A 16,616-nucleotide genomic window follows, 5' to 3' on the forward strand; every position below is an offset into this window, starting at 1 on the left:
CTGATCCCAGATCTGAACCTAACAGGGGTGTTATGTTATGTATAATGGTTCATAGGAGGAAGCTGATCCCAGATCTGTACCTAACAGGGGTGTTATGTATAATGGTTCATAGGAGGAAGCTGATCCCAGATCTGAACCTAACAGGGGTGTTATGTATAATGGTTCATAGGGGGAAGCTGATCCCAGATCTGTACCTAACAGGGGTGTTATGTATAATGGTTCATAGGGGGAAGCTGATCCCAGATCTGTACCTAACAGGGGTGTTATGTTATGTATAATGGTTCATAGGGGGAAGCTGATCCCAGATCTGTACCTAACAGGGGTGTTATGTATAATGGTTCATAGGGGGAAGCTGATCCCAGATCTGTACCTAACAGGGGTGTTATGTATAATGGTTCATAGGGGGAAGCTGATCCCAGATCTGTACCTAACAGGGGTGTTATGTTATGTATAATGGTTCATAGGGGGAAGCTGATCCCAGATCTGTACCTAACAGGGGTGTTATGTATAATGGTTCATAGGGGAAGCTGATCCCAGATCTGTAGACAGGGTGTTATGTTATGTATAATTATAAGCTGATCCCAGATCACCTCAGGGGTGTTATCTCTGCTGGTTCATAGGGGGAAGCTGATCCCAGATCTGTACCTAACAGGGGTGACCATTATAATGTAGCTGGATTTTCAATTCAACACCTCCATCTCTGCTGTCAGTCTCCTTACTTCTGTAGACTACAGGACCTGCTGTCAGTCTCCTTACTTCTGCAGACTACAGGACCATTATAATGTCTGTCTTTTATATTCAACACCTCCATCTCTGCTGTCAGTCTCCTTACTTCTGTAGACTACAGGACCATTATAATGGCTGTATTTTCAATTCAACACCTCCATCTCTGCTGTCAGTCTCCTTACTTCTGTAGACTACAGGACCTGCTGTCAGTCTCCTTACTTCTGCAGACTACAGGACCATTATAATGTCTGTCTTTTATATTCAACACCTCCATCTCTGCTGTCGGTCTCCTTACTTCTGTAGACTACAGGACCATTATAATGGCTGTCTTTTATATTCAACAGCTCCATCTCTGCTGTCAGTCTCCTTACTTCTGTAGACTACAGGACCATTATAATTCAACACCTCTATCTCTGCTGTCAGTCTCCTTACTTCTGTAGACTACAGGACCATTATAATGGCTGTATTTTCAATTCAACACCTCCATCTCTACTGTCAGTCTCCTTACTTCTGTAGTCTACAGGACCTGCTGTCAGTCTCCTTACTTCTGCAGACTACAGGACCATTATAATGTCTGTCTTTTCAATTCAACACCTCCATCTCTACTGTCAGTCTCCTTACTTCTGTAGTCTACAGGACCTGCTGTCAGTCTCCTTACTTCTGCAGACTACAGGACCATTATAATGTCTGTCTTTTCAATTCAACACCTCCATCTCTGCTGTCAGTCTCCTTACTTCTGCAGACTACAGGACCATTATAATTCAACACCTCTATCTCTGCTGTCAGTCTCCTTACTTCTGTAGACTACAGGACCATTATAATTCAACACCTCCATCTCTGCTGTCAGTCTCCTTACTTCTGTAGACTACAGGACCATTATAATGGCTGTCTTTTCAATTCAACACCTCCATCTCTGCTGTCAGTCTCCTTACTTCTGTAGACTACAGGACCTGCTGTCAGTCTCCTTACTTCTGTAGACTACAGGACCATTATAATTCAACACCTCCATCTCTGCTGTCAGTCTCCTTACTTCTGTAGACTACAGGACCATTATAATTCAACACCTCTATCTCTGCTGTCAGTCTCCTTACTTCTGTAGACTACAGGACCTGCTGTCAGTCTCCTTACTTCTGTAGACTACAGGACCATTATAATTCAACACCTCCATCTCTGCTGTCAGTCTCCTTACTTCTGTAGACTACAGGACCATTATAATGGCTGTCTTTTCAATTCAACACCTCCATCTCTGCTGTCAGTCTCCTTACTTCTGTAGACTACAGGACCTGCTGTCAGTCTCCTTACTTCTGCAGACTACAGGACCATTTTAATGGCTGTCTTTTCAATTCAACACCTCCATCTCTGTCAGTCTCCTTACTTCTGTAGACTACAGGACCATTATAATTCAACACCTCCATCTCTGCTGTCAGTCTCCTTACCTCTGCAGACTACAGAACCTGCTGGATTGGAATTCAAAAACAAGACAAATTGCAACCAATGGAAAAACAAAACCACAGAAACAAACGGTGTCCATTTTACGTTGGTGGAATTTATTTAGTTTCCCTTGTCATTCTGGTTTAAATGTCAACAAAGTTCAAATGTGTTGCTTCCTGTCCTCTTGTAACCCAGATGGCATCTGGTTCTTGATTGGTTATTTTAGTTGTTGTTCTAAATGCGAAATAAGAATCAGGACTTTAGAATCTACTGTAGCACTGGTTCTGGATAAATCAACTTCCTGTTTTTGTTTTTAACTCCTCCCACCCATCTTGTATTCCGTCCAATCAGAAGGCCTGTTTTACTAAATCGTCCCACCCACCCCCAGCCCGTCATCGGACCTATCCCGAAGAGCTGTTTCACTTCTTAACAATCTGGATGACGTCCTCATGCTCCATGATGTGTGTCAGCCCCACCCGCTGGGGGTCGAACTTGGTGCTGGTGCCCTGGAACACAACAGGCACAAAATGGAGTCATGCCCTGGAACACAACAGGCACAAAATGGAGTCATGCCCTGGAACACAACAGGCACAAAATGGAGTCATGCCCTGGAACACAACAGGCACAAAATGGAGTCATGCCCTGGAACACAACAGGCACAAAATGGAATCATGCCCTGGAACACAACAGGCACAAAATGGAGTCATGCCCTGGAACACAACAGGCACAAAATGGAGTCATGCCCTGGAACAAAATGGAGTCATGCCCTGGAACACAACAGGCACAAAATGGAGTCATGCCCTGGAACACAACAGGCACAAAATTGAGTCATGCCCTGGAACACAACAGGCACAAAATTGAGTCATGCCCTGGAACACAACAGGCACAAAATGGAGTCATGCCCTGGAACACAACAGGCACAAAATGGAGTCATGAAAGAAAGATGCAGAGGGCAAACCCAACGTTGCTAGCACAGGGTGCTGCTAACTTACCCAGACCAGGGCGTACTTGAACTGGCTGGCTAACGTTCTGTGGATCCGATGGCACTGCAGGGAGAGAGAGAGGGAGACCGTCGTTAAGGCTTTAGCTCAGCGGGTTAACACAGTCTGGTGCCGACCACCTGGGTTCAAAGCCAGGATTGTCAGTGTGTTCAAGCTCACCACATGTTCTACAGACGCTCCTCTCCTCATGATGATGGCGTCGCTGAAGTCAGGCCTCTCTGAAACAACAAGACCCACAATTCAACAGGAGACGCCAGGGGTTCAACACAGCGTGGGAGACGCCAGGGGTTCTACACACAGCGTGGGAGACACCAGGGGTTCAACACACAGCGTGAGAGACCCCAGGGGCTCTACACACAGCGTGGGAGACACCAGGGGTTCAACACACAGCGTGGGAGACACCAGGGGCTCTACACACAGCGTGGGAGACACCAGGGGCTCTACACACAGCGTGGGAGACACCAGGGGTTCAACACACAGCGTGGGAGTAGGCCGTTTAAGTATGAGAAAAAGTCAAATAGAGTGCGACAATTTGAAACTCATTCAGCCTACGACAACAGCTGATCAGTTAGATATGGGGAGGAGCTACCGACATCAACCAATAGCAGGCAACAACAAAATCGAACATGACGCATTCTCAGTATACGGGGGTTGGGGGGGTGTGTGTGTACCTCCTCTCTTCTTTGTGTAAAGACAGATGAGCGCCAGGTATTCCCACAGCCTCTCTAACAGGAAGTCCAGGTTCAGCTTCATCCCACAGCTAACAGAGAGAACACAGTCAGACAGAGAAGAGACAGTCAGACAGAGAAGAGACAGTCAGACAGAGAAGAGACAGTCAGACAGAGAAGAGACAGTCGGACAGAGAAGAGACAGTCAGACAGAGAGAACACAGTCAGACAGAGAAGAGACAGTCAGACAGAGAAGAGACAGTCAGACAGAGAAGAGACAGTCAGACAGAGAAGAGACAGTCAGACAGAGAAGAGACAGTCGGACAGAGAAGAGACAGTCAGACAGAGAAGAGACAGTCAGACAGAGAAGAGACAGTCAGACAGAGAAGAGACAGTCAGACAGAGAAGAGACAGTCAGACAGAGAGAACACAGTCAGACAGAGAAGAGACAGTCGGACAGAGAAGAGACAGTCAGACAGAGAAGAGACAGTCAGACAGAGAAGAGACAGTCAGACAGAGAAGAGACAGTCAGACAGAGAAGAGACAGTCAGACAGAGAAGAGACAGTCAGACAGAGAAGAGACAGTCAGACAGAGAAGAGACAGTCAGACAGAGAAGAGACAGTCAGACAGAGAAGAGACAGTCAGACAGAGAAGAGACAGTCAGACAGAGAAGAGAGTGTCAGACAGAGAAGAGACAGTCAGACAGAGAAGAGACAGTCAGACAGAGAAGAGACAGTCAGACAGAGAAGAGACAGTCAGACAGAGAAGAGACAGTCAGACAGAGAAGAGACAGTCAGACAGAGAAGAGAGTGTCAGACAGAGAAGAGACAGTCAGACAGAGAAGAGACAGTCAGACAGAGAAGAGACAGTCAGACAGAGAGAACACAGTCAGACAGAGAAGAGACAGTCAGACAGACAGAGAAGAGACAGTCAGACAGAGAAGAGACAGTCGGACAGAGAAGAGACAGTCAGACAGAGAAGAGACAGTCAGACAGAGAAGAGACAGTCAGACAGAAGAGACAGTCAGACAGAGAAGAGACAGTCAGAGAGAGAAGAGACAGTCAGACAGACAGTAAGACAGACAGAGACAGACAGGGTAGTTTCTGACCTGATGACAACGCTGTGGGGTTCGTGGGCCAGTCTGTCCACCTCCTCTATAGAGATCTGATCCACCTTGTTATACACCTACACACACCACTACATATTCATTGTGGACTGGTACAGAACAGGTACGTATAAACATAGAGCTAGATCATAGATCAGGTACGCATGTATAAACATAGAGCTAGCTAAATGTAAATGTAGATCATGTACCTACGTATAAACAGAGCAAGATCATAGATCAGGTAGGTACGTATAAACATAGAGCTAGATCATAGATCAGGTACGTACGTATAAACATAGAACTAGAACATAGATCAGTTACTTATAAACATAGAGCAAGATCATAGATCAGGTAGGTACGTATAAACATAGAGCAAGATCATAGATCAGGTACGTACGTATAAACAGGGCATGTAAACTCGGTTCCCAACAATGACGTCGATGAAGTCATCAGGAGTGCTGTCTTCTCGGAACAGAACCTCCGCATTGAAGATTTCTGAGGTGGATCGTTAAGGTTCTACCTACTGTTCTGAGGTGGATCGTTAAGGTTCTACCTACTGTTCTGAGGTGGATCGTTAAGGTTCTACCTACTGTTCTGAGGTGGATCGTTAAGGTTCTACCTACTGTTCTGAGGTGGATCGTTAAGGTATTGTGTCTGTAGTTGGTGGTATTGTGTCTGTAGTTAGTAGTGGGCTCCAGGCAGCCGAGCGGAAATGGAGGAAAACTCGCCTCCCTGCGGACCTGGCATCCTTTCGCTCCCTCTCTACATTTTCCTCTTCTGTCTCTGCTGCTAATGCCACTTTCTACCACTCTAAATTCCAAGCATCTGCCTCTAACCCTAGGAAGCTCTTTGCCACCTTCTCCTCCCTCCTGAATCCTCCTCCCCCCCCCCTCCTCCCTCTCTGCAGAGGACTTCGTCAACCATTTTGAAAAGAAGGTCGACGACATCCGATCCTCGTTTGCTAAGTCAAACGACACCGCTGGTTCTGCTCACACTGCCCTACCCTGTGCTCTGACCTCTTTCTCCCCTCTCTCTCCAGATGAAATCTCGCGTCTTGTGACGGCCGGCCGCCCAACAACCTGCCCGCTTGACCCTATCCCCTCCTCTCTTCTCCAGACCATTTCCGGAGACCTTCTCCCTTACCTCACCTCGCTCATCAACTCATCCCTGACCGCTGGCTACGTCCCTTCCGTCTTCAAGAGAGCGAGAGTTGCACCCCTTCTGAAAAAACCTACACTCGATCCCTCCGATGTCAACAACTACAGACCAGTATCCCTTCTTTCTTTTCTCTCCAAAACTCTTGAACGTGCCGTCCTTGGCCAGCTCTCCCGTTATCTCTCTCAGAATGATGACCTTGATTCAAATCAGTCAGGTTTCAAGACTAGTCATTCAACTGAGACTGCTCTTCTCTGTATCACGGAGGCGCTCCGCACTGCTAAAGCTAACTCTCTCTCCTCTGCTCTCATCCTTCTAGACCTATCGGCTGCCTTCGATACTGTGAACCATCAGATCCTCCTCTCCACCCTCTCTGAGTTGGGCATCTCCGGCGCGGCCCACGTTTGGATTGCGTCCTACCTGACAGGTCGCTCCTACCAGGTGGCGTGGCGAGAATCTGTCTCCTCACCACGCGCTCTCACCACTGGTGTCCCCCAGGGCTCTGTTCTAGGCCCCCTCTTATTCTCGCTATACACCAAGTCACTTGGCTCTGTCATATCCTCACATGGTCTCTCCTATCATTGCTATGCAGACGACACACAATTAATCTTCTCCTTTCCCCCTTCTGATGACCAGGTGGCGAATCGCATCTCTGCATGTCTGGCAGACATATCAGTGTGGATGACGGATCACCACCTCAAGCTGAACCTCGGCAAGACGGAGCTGCTCTTCCTCCCGGGGAAGGACTGCCCGTTCCATGATCTCGCCATCACGGTTGACAACTCCATTGTGTCCTCCTCCCAGAGCGCTAAGAACCTTGGCGTGATCCTGGACAACACCCTGTCGTTCTCAACTAACATTAAGGTGGTGGCCCGTTCCTGTAGGTTCATGCTCTACAACATCCGCAGAGTACGACCCTGCCTCACACAGGAAGCGGCGCAGGTCCTAATCCAGGCACTTGTCATCTCCAGTCTGGATTACTGCAACTCGCTGTTGGCTGGGCTCCCTGCCTGTGCCATTAACCCCCTACAACTCATCCAGAACGCCGCAGCCCGTCTGGTGTTCAACCTTCCCAAGTTCTCTCACGTCACCCCGCTCCTCCGCTGGCTTCCAGTTGAAGCTCGCATCCGCTACAAGACCATGGTGCTTGCCTACGGAGCTGTGAGGGGAACGGCACCTCAGCTCTGATCAGGCCCTACACCCAAACAAGGGCACTGCGTTCATCCACCTCTGGCAAGCTCGCCTCCCTACCACTGAGGAAGTACAGTTCCCGCTCAGCCCAGTCAAAATGGTGGAACAAACTCCCTCACGACGCCAGGACAGCGGAGTCAATCACCACCTTCCGGAGACACCTGAAACCCCACCTCTTTAAGGAATACCTAGGATAGGATAAGTAATCCTTCTCCCCCCCCCTTAAAAGATTTAGTTGCACTATTGTAAAGTGGCTGTTCCACTGGATGTCATAAGGTGAATGCACCAATTTGTAAGTCGCTCTGGATAAGAGCGTCTGCTAAATGACTTAAATGTAAATGTAATGTAAATGTAGTGGTATGGTGTCTGTAGTTAGTAGTGGTATGGTGTCTGTAGTTAGTAGTGGTACGGTGTCTGTAGTTAGTAGTGGTATTGTGTCTGTAGTTAGTAGTGGTATTGTGTCTGTAGTTAGTAGTGGTATGGTGTCTGTAGTTAGTAGTGGTATGGTGTCTGTAGTTAGTAGTCGTATGGTGTCTGTAGTTGGTGGTATGGTGTCTGTAGTTAGTAGTGGTATGGTGTCTGTAGTTAGTGGTATTGTGTCTGTAGTTAGTAGTGATATTGTGTCTGTAGTTGGTGGTATTGTGTCTGTAGTTAGTAGTGGTATTGTGTCTGTAGTTAGTAGTGATATTGTGTCTGTAGTTGGTGGTATTGTGTCTGTAGTTAGTAGTGGTATTGTGTCTGTAGTTAGTAGTTGTATGGTGTCTGTAGTTAGTAGTTGTATGGTGTCTGTAGTTAGTAGTGGTATTGTGTCTGTAGTTAGTAGTGGTATTGTGTCTGTAGTTAGTAGTCGTATTGTGTCTGTAGTTGGTGGTATGGTGTCTGTAGTTAGTAGTGGTATGGTGTCTGTAGTTAGTGGTATTGTGTCTGTAGTTAGTAGTGGTATTGTGGCTGTAGTTAGTAGTCGTATTGTGGCTGTAGTTAGTAGTCGTATTGTGTCTGTAGTTAGTAGTGGTATGGTGCCTGTAGTTAGTAGTGGTATGGTGTCTGTAGTTACTAGTGGTATGGTGTCTGTAGTTACTAGTGGTATGGTGTCTGTAGTTACTAGTGGTATGGTGTCTGTAGTTAGTAGTGGTATGGTGTCTGTAGTTAGTAGTGGTATGGTGTCTGTAGTTAGTAGTGGTATTGTGTCTGTAGTTGGTGAGGTTGTGTCTGTAGTTGGTGAGGTTGTGTCTGTAGTTGGTGAGGTTGTGTCTGTAGTTGGTGAGGTTGTGTCTGTAGTTGGTGAGGTTGTGTCTGTAGTTGGTGAGGTTGTGTCTGTAGTTGGTGGTGGTATGGTGTCTGTAGTTAGTAGTGGTATGGTGTCTGTAGTTAGTGAGGTTGTGTCTGTAGTTAGTAGTGGTATGGTGTCTGTAGTTATTAGTGGTATGGTGTCTGTAGTTATTAGTGGTATGGTGTCTGTAGTTACTAGTGGTATGGTGTCTGTAGTTACTAGTGGTATGGTGTCTGTAGTTACTAGTGGTGTGGTGTCTGTAGTTAGTAGTGGTATGGTGTCTGTAGTTAGTAGTGGTATGGTGTCTGTAGTTAGTAGTGGTATTGTGTCTGTAGTTAGTAGTGGTATTGTGTCTGTAGTTGGTGAGGTTGTGTCTGTAGTTGGTGAGGTTGTGTCTGTAGTTGGTGAGGTTGTGTCTGTAGTTGGTGAGGTTGTGTCTGTAGTTGGTGGTGGTATGGTGTCTGTAGTTATTAGTGGTATGGTGTCTGTAGTTAGTAGTGGTATGGTGTCTGTAGTTAGTAGTGGTATTGTATCTGTAGTTAGTTGTGGTATTGTGTCTGTAGTTAGTGAGGTTGTGTCTGTAGTTAGTAGTCGTATTGTGTCTGTAGTTAGTAGTGGTATTGTGTCTGTAGTTAGTAGTGGTATTGTGTCTGTAGTTGATGATGCTGTGTCTGTGTTTAGTGGTGTCTGTAGTTAGTGGTATTGTGTCTGTAGTTAGTAGTGGTATTGTGTCTGTAGTTGATGATGCTGTGTCTGTGTTTAGTGGTGTCTGTAGTTAGTGGTATTGTATCTGTAGTTAGTAGTGGTATTGTGTCTGTAGTTGATGATGCTGTGTCTGTGTTTAGTGGTGTCTGTAGTTAGTGGTATCGTGGCTGTAGTTGGTGGTATGGTGTCTGTAGTCGGTGGTGTCTGTAGCTGGTGATATTGCGTCTGTATCTGGTGGCGTCTGTATCTGGTGGCGTCTGTAGGTGGTGGCGTCTGTAGGTGGTGGCGTCTGTATCTGGTGGCGTCTGTAGGTGGTGGCGTCTGTAGGTGGTGGCGTCTGTAGGTGGTGGCGTCTGTAGGTGGTGGCGTCTGTAGTTGGTGGCGTCTGTGGGTGGTGGCGTCTGTGGGTGGTGGCGTCTGTGGGTGGTGGCGTCTGTGGGTGGTGGCGTCTGTGGGTGGTGGCGTCTGTGGGTGGTGGCGTCTGTGGGTGGTGGCGTCTGTGGGTGGTGGCGTCTGTGGGTGGTGGCGTCTGTGGGTGGTGGCGTCTGTGGGTGGTGGCGTCTGTGGGTGGTGGCGTCTGTGGGTGGTGGCGTCTGTGGGTGGTGGCGTCTGTGGGTGGTGGCGTCTGTAGGTGGTGGCGTCTGTAGGTGGTAGCGTCTGTATCTAGTGGCGTCTGTATCTAGTGGCGTCTGTATCTAGTGGCGTCTGTATCTAGTGGCGTCTGTATCTAGTGGCGTCTGTATCTAGTGGCGTCTGTATCTAGTGGCGTCTGTATCTAGTGGCGTCTGTATCTAGTGGCGTCTGTATCTAGTGGCGTCTGTATCTAGTGGCGTCTGTATCTAGTGGCGTCTGTATCTAGTGGCGTCTGTATCTAGTGGCGTCTGTATCTAGTGGCGTCTGTATCTAGTGGCGTCTGTATCTAGTGGTGTCTGTAGTCGGTGGTGACTGTATCTAGTGTTGTCTGTATCTAGTGGTGTCTGTATCTAGTGGTCTGTATTGTGTCTGTAGTTGGTGAGGTTGTGTCTGTAGTTAGTAGTGGTATTGTGTCTGTAGTTAGTAGTTGTATGGTGTCTGTAGTTAGTAGTGGTATTGTGTCTGTAGTTAGTAGTGGTATTGTGTCTGTAGTTAGTAGTCGTATTGTGTCTGTAGTTGGTGGTATGGTGTCTGTAGTTAGTAGTGGTATGGTGTCTGTAGTTAGTGGTATTGTGTCTGTAGTTAGTAGTGGTATTGTGGCTGTAGTTAGTAGTCGTATTGTGGCTGTAGTTAGTAGTCGTATTGTGTCTGTAGTTAGTAGTGGTATGGTGCCTGTAGTTAGTAGTGGTATGGTGTCTGTAGTTACTAGTGGTATGGTGTCTGTAGTTACTAGTGGTATGGTGTCTGTAGTTACTAGTGGTATGGTGTCTGTAGTTAGTAGTGGTATGGTGTCTGTAGTTAGTAGTGGTATGGTGTCTGTAGTTAGTAGTGGTATTGTGTCTGTAGTTGGTGAGGTTGTGTCTGTAGTTGGTGAGGTTGTGTCTGTAGTTGGTGAGGTTGTGTCTGTAGTTGGTGAGGTTGTGTCTGTAGTTGGTGAGGTTGTGTCTGTAGTTGGTGAGGTTGTGTCTGTAGTTGGTGGTGGTATGGTGTCTGTAGTTAGTAGTGGTATGGTGTCTGTAGTTAGTGAGGTTGTGTCTGTAGTTAGTAGTGGTATGGTGTCTGTAGTTATTAGTGGTATGGTGTCTGTAGTTATTAGTGGTATGGTGTCTGTAGTTACTAGTGGTATGGTGTCTGTAGTTACTAGTGGTATGGTGTCTGTAGTTACTAGTGGTGTGGTGTCTGTAGTTAGTAGTGGTATGGTGTCTGTAGTTAGTAGTGGTATGGTGTCTGTAGTTAGTAGTGGTATTGTGTCTGTAGTTAGTAGTGGTATTGTGTCTGTAGTTGGTGAGGTTGTGTCTGTAGTTGGTGAGGTTGTGTCTGTAGTTGGTGAGGTTGTGTCTGTAGTTGGTGAGGTTGTGTCTGTAGTTGGTGGTGGTATGGTGTCTGTAGTTATTAGTGGTATGGTGTCTGTAGTTAGTAGTGGTATGGTGTCTGTAGTTAGTAGTGGTATTGTATCTGTAGTTAGTTGTGGTATTGTGTCTGTAGTTAGTGAGGTTGTGTCTGTAGTTAGTAGTCGTATTGTGTCTGTAGTTAGTAGTGGTATTGTGTCTGTAGTTAGTAGTGGTATTGTGTCTGTAGTTGATGATGCTGTGTCTGTGTTTAGTGGTGTCTGTAGTTAGTGGTATTGTGTCTGTAGTTAGTAGTGGTATTGTGTCTGTAGTTGATGATGCTGTGTCTGTGTTTAGTGGTGTCTGTAGTTAGTGGTATTGTATCTGTAGTTAGTAGTGGTATTGTGTCTGTAGTTGATGATGCTGTGTCTGTGTTTAGTGGTGTCTGTAGTTAGTGGTATCGTGGCTGTAGTTGGTGGTATGGTGTCTGTAGTCGGTGGTGTCTGTAGCTGGTGATATTGCGTCTGTATCTGGTGGCGTCTGTATCTGGTGGCGTCTGTAGGTGGTGGCGTCTGTAGGTGGTGGCGTCTGTATCTGGTGGCGTCTGTAGGTGGTGGCGTCTGTAGGTGGTGGCGTCTGTAGGTGGTGGCGTCTGTAGGTGGTGGCGTCTGTAGTTGGTGGCGTCTGTGGGTGGTGGCGTCTGTGGGTGGTGGCGTCTGTGGGTGGTGGCGTCTGTGGGTGGTGGCGTCTGTGGGTGGTGGCGTCTGTGGGTGGTGGCGTCTGTGGGTGGTGGCGTCTGTGGGTGGTGGCGTCTGTGGGTGGTGGCGTCTGTGGGTGGTGGCGTCTGTGGGTGGTGGCGTCTGTGGGTGGTGGCGTCTGTGGGTGGTGGCGTCTGTGGGTGGTGGCGTCTGTGGGTGGTGGCGTCTGTAGGTGGTGGCGTCTGTAGGTGGTGGCGTCTGTATCTAGTGGCGTCTGTATCTAGTGGCGTCTGTATCTAGTGGCGTCTGTATCTAGTGGCGTCTGTATCTAGTGGCGTCTGTATCTAGTGGCGTCTGTATCTAGTGGCGTCTGTATCTAGTGGCGTCTGTATCTAGTGGCGTCTGTATCTAGTGGCGTCTGTATCTAGTGGCGTCTGTATCTAGTGGCGTCTGTATCTAGTGGCGTCTGTATCTAGTGGCGTCTGTATCTAGTGGCGTCTGTATCTAGTGGCGTCTGTATCTAGTGGTGTCTGTAGTCGGTGGTGACTGTATCTAGTGTTGTCTGTATCTAGTGGTGTCTGTATCTAGTGGTCTGTATTGTGTCTGTAGTTGGTGAGGTTGTGTCTGTAGTTAGTAGTGGTATTGTGTCTGTAGTTAGTAGTGGTATTGTGTCTGTAGTTGGTGAGGTTGTGTCTGTAGTTAGTAGTGGTATTGTGGCTGTAGTTAGTAGTGGTATGGTGTCTGTAGTTAGTAGTGGTATGGTGTCTGTAGTTAGTAGTGGTATGGTGTCTGTAGTTAGTAGTGGTATGGTGTCTGTAGTTAGTAGTGGTATTGTGTCTGTAGTTAGTAGTGGTATTGCGTCTGTAGTTAGAAGTGGTATTGCGTCTGTAGTTAGTAGTGGTATTGTGTCTGTAGTTACTAGTGGTGTCTGTACCTAGTGGTGTCTGTAGTCGGTGGTGTCTGTATCTAGTGTTGTCTGTATCTAGTGGTGTCTGTATCTAGTGGTGTCTGTATCTAGTGGTGTCTGTATCTAGTGGTGTCTGTAGTCGGTGGTGTCTGTATCTAGTGGTGTCTGTATCTAGTGGTGTCTGTATCTAGTGGTGTCTGTATCTAGTGGTGTCTGTATCTAGTGGTGTCTGTATCTAGTGGTGTCTGTATCTAGTGGTGTCTGTATCTAGTGGTGTCTGTATCTAGTGGTGTCTGTATCTAGTGGTGTCTGTATCTAGTGGTGTCTGTATCTAGTGTTGTCTGTATCTAGTGGTGTCTGTATCTAGTGGTGTATGTATCTAGTGTTGTCTGTATCTAGTGGTGTCTGTATCTAGTGGTGTATGTATCTAGTGTTGTCTGTATCTAGTGGTGTCTGTATCTAGTGGTGTATGTATCTAGTGGTGTCTGTATCTAGTGGTGTCTGTATCTAGTGTTGTCTGTATCTAGTGTTGTCTGTATCTAGTGGTGTCTGTATCTAGTGGTGTCTGTATCTAGTGGTGTCTGTATCTAGTGGTGTCTGTATCTAGTGGTGTCTGTATCTAGTGGTGTCTGTAGGTCAGAAGGATACTGTACTCGTGGAGGATAAGCTGGACCAGTTTCTCAGAACACATCGTCAGAGGAACCATGGAGTTATAGGACAAACCCCCTCCTTTCTTGGGCTGAAAACAAACACACAGTTGTCACATTACTACAGACCAGCATCATACACATGTTGAATACTACCATCATACACATGTTGAATACTACCATCATACACATGTTGAATACTACCATCATACACATGTTGTTGAATACTACCATCATACACATGTTGTTGAATACTACCATCATACACATGTTGAATACTACCATCAAACACATGTTGAATACTACCATCATACACATGTTGAATACTACCATCATACACATGTTGTTGAATACTACCATCATACACATGTTGAATACTACCATCAAACACATGTTGAATACTACCATCATACACATGTTGAATACTACCATCATACACATGTTGTTGAATACTACCATCATACACATGTTGAATACTACCATCATACACATGTTGAATACTACCATCATACACATGTTGATGAATACTACCATCATACACATGTTGATGAATACTACCATCATACACATGTTGATGAATACTACCATCATACACATGTTGAATACTACCATCATACACATGTTGTTGAATACTACCATCATACACATGTTGTTGAATACTACCATCATACACATGTTGTTGAATACTACCATCATACACATGTTGTTGAATACTACCATCATACACATGTTGTTGAATACTACCATCAAACACATGTTGTTGAATACTACCATCATAAACATGTTGTTGAATACTACCATCATACACATGTTGTTGAATACTACCATCAAACACATGTTGAATACTACCATCAAACACATGTTGAATACTACCATCATACACATGTTGAATACTACCATCATACACATGTTGAATACTACCATCATACACATGTTGATGAATACTACCATCATACACATGTTGATGAATACTACCATCATACACATGTTGAATACTACCATCATACACAAGTTGTTGAATACTACCATCATACACATGTTGATGAATACTACCATCATACACATGTTGTTGAATACTACCATCATACACATGTTGATGAATACTACCATCATACACATGTTGATGAATACTACCATCATACACACATGTTGATGAATACTACCATCATACACATGTTGGTGAATACTACCATCAAACACATGTTGTTGAATACTACCATCATACACATGTTGAATACTACCATCATACACATGTTAAATACTACCATCAAACACATGTTGAATACTACCATCATACACATGTTGAATACTACCATCATACACATGTTGAATACTACCATCATACACATGTTGTTGAATACTACCATCATACACATGTTGAATACTACCATCATACACATGTTGAATACTACCATCAAACACATGTTGAATACTACCATCATACACATGTTGTTGAATACTACCATCATACACATGTTGTTGAATACTACCATCATACACATGTTGTTGAATACTACCATCATACACATGTTGAATAATACCATCATACACATTTTGAATACTACCATCATACACATTTTGAATACTACCATCATACACATGTTGAATACTACCATCATACACATGTTGAATACTACCATCATACACATGTTGAATACTACCATCATACACATGTTGTTGAATACTACCATCATACACATGTTGAATACTACCATCATACACATGTTGAATACTACCATCATACACATGTTGAATACTACCATCATACACATGTTGAATACTACCATCATACACATGTTGAATACTACCATCATACACATGTTGAATACTACCATCATACACATGTTGAATACTACCATCATACACATGTTGAATACTACCATCATACACATGTTGAATACTACCATCATACACATGTTGAATACTACCATCATACACATGTTGAATACTACCATCATACACATGTTGAATACTACCATCATACACATGTTGAATACTACCATCATACACATGTTGAATACTACCATCATACACATGTTGTTGAATACTACCATCATACACATGTTGAATACTACCATCATACACATGTTGTTGAATACTACCATCATACACATGTTGTTGAATACTACCATCATACACATGTTGTTGAATTACTACCATCATACACATGTTGTTGAATACTACCATCATACACATGTTGAATACTACCATCATACACATGTTGTTGAATACTACCATCATACACATGTTGAATACTACCATCATACACATGTTGGTCCTTCTGTAGCTCAGTTGGTAGAGCATGGCGCTTGTAACGCCAGGGTAGTGGGTTCGATCCCCGGGACCACCCATACGTAGAATGTATGCACACATGACTAAGTCGCTTTGGATAAAAGCGTCTGCTAAATGGCATATATTGAATACTACCATCATACACATGTTGAATACTACCATCAAACACATGTTGAATACTACCATCATACACATGTTGTTGAATACTACCATCATACACATGTTGAATACTACCATCATACACATGTTGTTGAATACTACCATCATACACATGTTGTTGAATACTACCATCAAACACATGTTGAATACTACCATCAAACACATGTTGAATACTACCATCAAACACATTCTTCTGGGAAGGATTTCGATGCTCCTTGATGTTGGGGGTGATGAGGCCTTGCTTCCATTCAGCCATGAGCATTAGTGCGGTCGGTCACTGATGTTGGGGGTGATGAGGCCTTGCTTCCATTCAGCCATGAGCATTAGTGCGGTCGGTCACTGATGTTGGGGGTGATGAGGCCTTGCTTCCACTCAGCCATGAGCATTAGTGCGGTCGGTCACTGATGTTGGGGGTGATGAGGCCTTGCTTCCATTCAGCCATGAGCATTAGTGCGGTCGGTCACTGATGTTGGGGGTGATGAGGCCTTGCTTCCATTCAGCCATGAGCATTAGTGCGGTCGGTCACTGATGTTGGGGGTGATGAGGCCTTGCTTCCATTCAGCCATGAGCATTAGTGCGGTCGGTCACTGATGTTGGGGGTGATGAGGCCTTGCTTCCACTCAGCCATGAGCATTAGTGCGGTCGGTCACTGATGTTGGGGGTGATGAGGCCTTGCTTCCATTCAGCCATGAGCATTAG

The 16,616-nt window shown here is 45.4% G+C and overlaps 1 protein-coding gene across 3 annotated transcripts in view; it reads right to left on the reverse strand.

The window, feature by feature from the left end:
* Positions 1–2,252: 2,252 nt before the first annotated feature.
* Positions 2,253–16,616, reverse strand: part of LOC124021238 (developmentally-regulated GTP-binding protein 2) — a 41,797-nt gene continuing 27,433 nt past the window's right edge. For all 3 annotated transcript variants that reach the window (XM_046336587.1, XM_046336586.1, XM_046336588.1), the window contains exons 8-14: positions 13,468–13,558; positions 5,330–5,427; positions 4,936–5,012; positions 3,830–3,918; positions 3,318–3,376; positions 3,150–3,203; positions 2,253–2,663 (exon numbers count right to left, since the gene is read on the reverse strand). In XM_046336587.1, the coding sequence (XP_046192543.1) occupies positions 2,577–2,663; positions 3,150–3,203; positions 3,318–3,376; positions 3,830–3,918; positions 4,936–5,012; positions 5,330–5,427; positions 13,468–13,558 (555 nt within the window). In that variant the 3' untranslated portion in view covers positions 2,253–2,576. The remainder of the gene's footprint in view (positions 2,664–3,149; positions 3,204–3,317; positions 3,377–3,829; positions 3,919–4,935; positions 5,013–5,329; positions 5,428–13,467; positions 13,559–16,616) is intronic.

The sequence above is a fragment of the Oncorhynchus gorbuscha genome, unplaced genomic scaffold (assembly GCF_021184085.1).
Source record: "Oncorhynchus gorbuscha isolate QuinsamMale2020 ecotype Even-year unplaced genomic scaffold, OgorEven_v1.0 Un_scaffold_1095, whole genome shotgun sequence".
In the NCBI taxonomy this organism is placed as follows: domain Eukaryota; kingdom Metazoa; phylum Chordata; class Actinopteri; order Salmoniformes; family Salmonidae; genus Oncorhynchus; species Oncorhynchus gorbuscha.